Genomic DNA, 5028 nt, shown 5'->3' with positions numbered 1-5028 from the left:
CCTTTAAATATGTGTAACAATACAATTTAAATAAGCAGTAAAAACAAGCAATTACCATATTTACTCGTGTATAAGTAACAGGCATGTATAAGCTGCACTAGTGTATAAGTCGCACCCAAAGTATTACCTTCAAGATTGGTAGAAATTAGGTTCATGTAATATATATGGGAATAATGTACTGGTAATACTAGTGGTATTGAATATTGGTGTCACGACGCGTAGTGGTTGATAAAATTAGTTGCCATATTGCAGCAGATTGACAGAAGTAAATTATGAACATGATTATGGCCCACTTGTAAAATGCATGCATGATGTTAAGCATAACCATAAAGAAGATCAATATTAAGATGAATTAAGAATCAAAAGAAATCAATTCACAATTTAAAACAATTAAAATCCATCAAATTATTCATTATCACTCTTAAATAAGCTCTGGGGTTCTTAGCCCCATGTATGTGGTATACCAGCTTTATATAGTGAATTTCGGTACAAAAGAGTGTGACTTATACATGAGTAAATATGGTATACTCCTTATTAAACCACAGGGTGAAAATATGCAATGGTAGTCTGGTATGAATGACAATGCTGCAGTCACTATTACTATTACTACTTGTTATTATTAGTTTATTCTATAGGTATGAGCAAGATAATGAAAATGTAAAAAAAAATTACAGTGGCTCTTTGTTTAGAATCGCTTCTGCTTGAGATCCAGGTTTTGCCTTCGTTCGTTTTCCTTCCTCTTTTGCCTATCGAGAAAAAATATTATTTTTGGTAATGGGATAACAATCTATGAGTAGTTACAACAATGTTATTGAAAGATGGCAGCACTTACCAAGCAACGAATAATATCCCAGATGGCATCACTGGGAGCATCCGTCTTGATTGCTCCTCTATTACAGTGAGAGCCAGATACACGAAACCCAGCATGCAGCAATGCGGACCTGTAAACCATAGCGATCTTAAAAGCTCCTTCTTCTTCTTAGCCATATACTCATTATAAGATTGCAGCACAACATCATGACAAATCAGAGAAGTGTTTAAAGTGATTACGTCACCGTAAATAATAAAATAAAAATAAAATTTCCACTTTTTCACAAAATAAGTAATTCTGTTCACTTTTTATGGTTAAATTGCTGCATTATACTTCCTGTTTTTACTATATTGTTCGATGTGAACATACACTCGTGACTCATACATAGCCCATAGCAAGCAATTAATGTCAAGAACATAATATCAAATCGTCCAGGTTTTTTGGATTTTTAACTAGTTGAGAAACAATCTCATCAGGTAAGAATTTGACGATACGTTTACTTTCGGTCACTCCCGTTAGTTCTTACTTTTAATGTAAAAAAATGGCAACAAAATTTTTACAAATTTTACCATAGAAAATTCGTGACGTAGTCAATTTAAGGATAGCTTTAATTACCTGAATTTTACTATCTTTGGTGCTGATACATGTACAACACTGCATATCTTATCCAGCACATAAAACAAGGGGGCATCTGGTAATTCCTGGAATATAATTATACGTATAACTTTGAGATTACAATTTATAGGCTTTCTTCAATAGCAGTGAAATATATGATATGCGAGATTGAAATATATATCCTTTTCCGATTTTAAAATGCAGCTCTATTTCATTTTCGCTAAACACAAACTTACCTCAATCATCATGGTTAGCATACCAAAAATTCTCTTCGCTGTCTTAAATGCATCCCAGCGATCGAGAACATCTTCAGTGATTCTACCGAGGAATCCAGTTTCATACAGTGGTCCCACCCACATAGGTCCACCAATCTGCAATTGCATAAAACACACTACTATGCAAGGGAAGTATATTCAATGGCATTTGGCAATTCCATGAATAATTAAACAAATAATATCCGAAGAACATAACAGTATTGTGACTTGATCATAATTCAGCTTTTGCTCCACTAAATTTAGATACGACAATAGCCACGAGAACACTTTATAAGATATAACTTTTTATTATTTAATAAATTATGTTATGATGCAATGAAAGCATGTCTGTGGCTAGTTATGTATATATATATAAGGTACTCACATGATGAGGGTTAGAGCAGTGCCTACATGTTAATGTGACTGGTGGTCCTGTGCTATTCTTGTACAGTGTGCTGGAAATTACACATTCATAGACTTGCTATATCAACCAATTATGTTCAATTATCTATCAAATGCAAACATCTGCCAGCATGTAAATTGTTGGCCTAATATACACTGAGGTAGCTATAATAACCACTATCAACAAAACTGTAATCTGCATATGAAACTAACTCACTTGTTTTGCTCAGTTGTTATCACCTTCCCCATGTGCTGCAAGTTGAATGTTTCACAGCCAGTACAGTGATACACTAGCGCCCTCTTACTGCCAGAAAAAAATGCAACAGATATATGTCACCTCTCTTCTTTTGTTAAAACTTATCCATGTAAAATACCAATATTAGTCATCTTAGGTGATCATCAACTATCAGCCCAATTGACATCTCTGAATGACAGAGAAGATATGCCCATTCAAGTATGGTAAAACAATTAACAGCTATTTTACCTGGCAGTGCTTTTTGTGCGTTTAGCACTTGTGAATAATCTCACAAACACTCGTATGTAGAAATCAGCACTGATGCAGAGAACAGGTACGATGTAACGAGAATACTGTGCTGCATGTGATTCGAGGCTGTTGAGCAGAAGTCTGAGAGCCTGTAAAGAATATTTATACCATTACTGAGATTTAAGGACCAGCCGATTTAATAATTTTCGTAAATTTTATCCTCAATACCTTTTCCACATCAGTTATTAAATAACAAATCTCTATGCACATATTGATTAACCAATAATTGTTTAACCACATCGATTAATGCCTTTGGGAAGTTTTTAACCTCACCACACCAATCTGAAATATTGTGCTGTTATTTCACATTAATAGCTCCTAAACCTTGACTACACATATGTTATAACAATGTGGAGAATGGTTTACCATCTCATGACAATATTTCGCCTTGAGCGACATTCCACCATACTTGGCAAAACATGTTTCAGCCCCATTCCCACATAGAACTGCTGTGTCCGTGCAAGTCACACATAAAAGACCTGCAACAGAAACAAAGAGCTAAACATCATGAAAGAGTAAGAGATCAACCTTTGACCCACCAACCAAGTTGCTCTTTCGTTGCTGTCACTCAATCATTCTTAATTTGATTCATGTCTATTAACAACAGTATTGCATTGTTTCCTCTACTATTTAATAGTTACAAATACAGTACCTCCATCTTTTAGAGCCTGAACAGCTGCATCTAGGAAGATTGCAGGACTGCCATATGGATCTAGATCAATCACATCAAACTTCTCTCGCTCTCGTTTGCTGGCATAGCTATACATGTATGCACTATAGAATAGATTAAACTCAAATTATGTCAATATTTTAAAATGGTAATTATATCAATATGCAGCTAATTAATATTAATATACAACAAAGATTTCTGATCATATATCTGCATTACTGTGGATTATATCATAACCTGAAGGAAGTAAATTTGTATAACCATTATAGCATATATTATTAACTCAGGCCCACTGACACCGGCTTGTTTACTAAGTTGTAAGTACTCACGCAGCATCTGACTGACTAGGCTTAACGATGTGTCCCACGTCATTGTGCCCCACGTTGAGTTTGATGTATTCGACTGCCTCGTGGCTCATGTCGTTCGACAACACCTGCTTGATGCCTGGAAGCTCCAGGGCAAATCTGATTGACCGCAAACCAGAGGCTGACAAACCCTCAAAGATGGTAATCCCGTCCTAAAAATTACAACAGCAAAGAATCGTAACAGAGGAAGTATTTCCAAATTCCAGTTGGATGTAAACTCATTTTATTATGAACATTATTTTGAAAATTAGGATTGGTTATTTGAAGCGGCTTGTCCGCGAAATGCACAATGTATCTAATAAAAATGGTGTTCTATGCAAGTATATTGTGCATAAAAACATTTTGATCAAAGACAAGAAGCTGACTCAACAGAAAAGTTGTCTTGTTAAAACCTTGCATTGCGATGTTTACATCGGCGAAGGCATCCATGCTTTTGTGAGGAGTAATATTGACACAGTGACTCCAAGTAATACGATTTATCTATGCAATATATTATATAAATAAGCCCAAATTATTGTAATTTTGCTAATATCTATTAACAAAATAAAGTTTGAGTAAGAGGTTATCATTCTTTTCAATCCTAGTTTATTATAAGATTTGAAAAATGGTTTATTTCCTTGTTGTACAAAACTACTATCCTATAATAACTGCTAGCTCTAGAATACACATTATACTGTGCCGCTCAAGTTAATTTGAAATGGACGGTCACGGCGGTTTGTTTACATTTTACGAACTATATTCAGTTTATTCACCAACTCATGGGGCTTGTTTGTGCTAAACGTTTACGTGGTATAAATTGGTGTTGGTGGTAATTTTTACGTGGTAACCAAAGAATGGCAATGTGTACAGACTACAGAGGCATTTATGAAAGCTTTTCATTGGGGGACAGCAGCTTTAAGTTATAATATTTGTGGCATAATTACTAATATCTACCAACCTACCTCCCAGTACTTTCCTGGAGCAAATGTATCTTCTGAAACATCATTCTGTTCCATTTGTTTCTCAAAGTTTTCCCGTGAATACTGTGTAATTACGGCAACTCTGTGGAACAAAAAACAAGGTTTATGAATGAAGTTCTATATAGTGTGTTCTTCATAAGCTCCTGGTTTTTACAGCATTAGAATACTGATTATATAGCGAAATGTTAAAAATGTCAATCATACTTGTCAAGACAGGTAGCACCACAGGGCTTTGATAGCATATGTTATACAACCTAACAACAATCCATAATTATAATCCTATATTTAGGCTATGATCATTATTTTAAATGCAAGCAACCGCAACTAGTGAGGTAACTGAAAAATCCCTGTAGGGAGAAAAAACTACATAATTAAGGCAGTATGCCTGCCTATATATGTTTCACTATT

General features: G+C 34.9%; 1 protein-coding gene across 1 annotated transcript in view; it reads right to left on the bottom strand.

Annotated features, from left to right (window-relative positions):
- Positions 1 to 4720, bottom strand: part of LOC106811826 (tRNA (guanine(26)-N(2))-dimethyltransferase-like) — an 8045-nt gene extending 3325 nt beyond the window's left edge. Inside the window, exons 1-11 of the mRNA XM_014815547.1 lie at positions 4603 to 4720; positions 3626 to 3813; positions 3279 to 3400; positions 2993 to 3105; positions 2567 to 2715; positions 2300 to 2386; positions 2066 to 2135; positions 1663 to 1797; positions 1427 to 1512; positions 833 to 941; positions 673 to 746 (exon numbers count right to left, since the gene is read on the bottom strand). Coding sequence (XP_014671033.1) covers positions 673 to 746; positions 833 to 941; positions 1427 to 1512; positions 1663 to 1797; positions 2066 to 2135; positions 2300 to 2386; positions 2567 to 2715; positions 2993 to 3105; positions 3279 to 3400; positions 3626 to 3813; positions 4603 to 4656 — 1187 coding nt within the window. The 5' untranslated portion in view covers positions 4657 to 4720. The remainder of the gene's footprint in view (positions 1 to 672; positions 747 to 832; positions 942 to 1426; positions 1513 to 1662; positions 1798 to 2065; positions 2136 to 2299; positions 2387 to 2566; positions 2716 to 2992; positions 3106 to 3278; positions 3401 to 3625; positions 3814 to 4602) is intronic.
- Between the last annotated feature and the right edge of the window lie 308 nt (positions 4721 to 5028).

This window comes from Priapulus caudatus, unplaced genomic scaffold (assembly GCF_000485595.1).
Source record: "Priapulus caudatus unplaced genomic scaffold, Priapulus_caudatus-5.0.1 Scaffold580, whole genome shotgun sequence".
In the NCBI taxonomy this organism is placed as follows: Eukaryota; Metazoa; Priapulida; class Priapulimorpha; order Priapulimorphida; family Priapulidae; genus Priapulus; species Priapulus caudatus.
The sequence above is the reverse complement of the archived record's forward strand: the minus strand, read 5'-3'. Positions and strand labels throughout refer to the sequence as shown.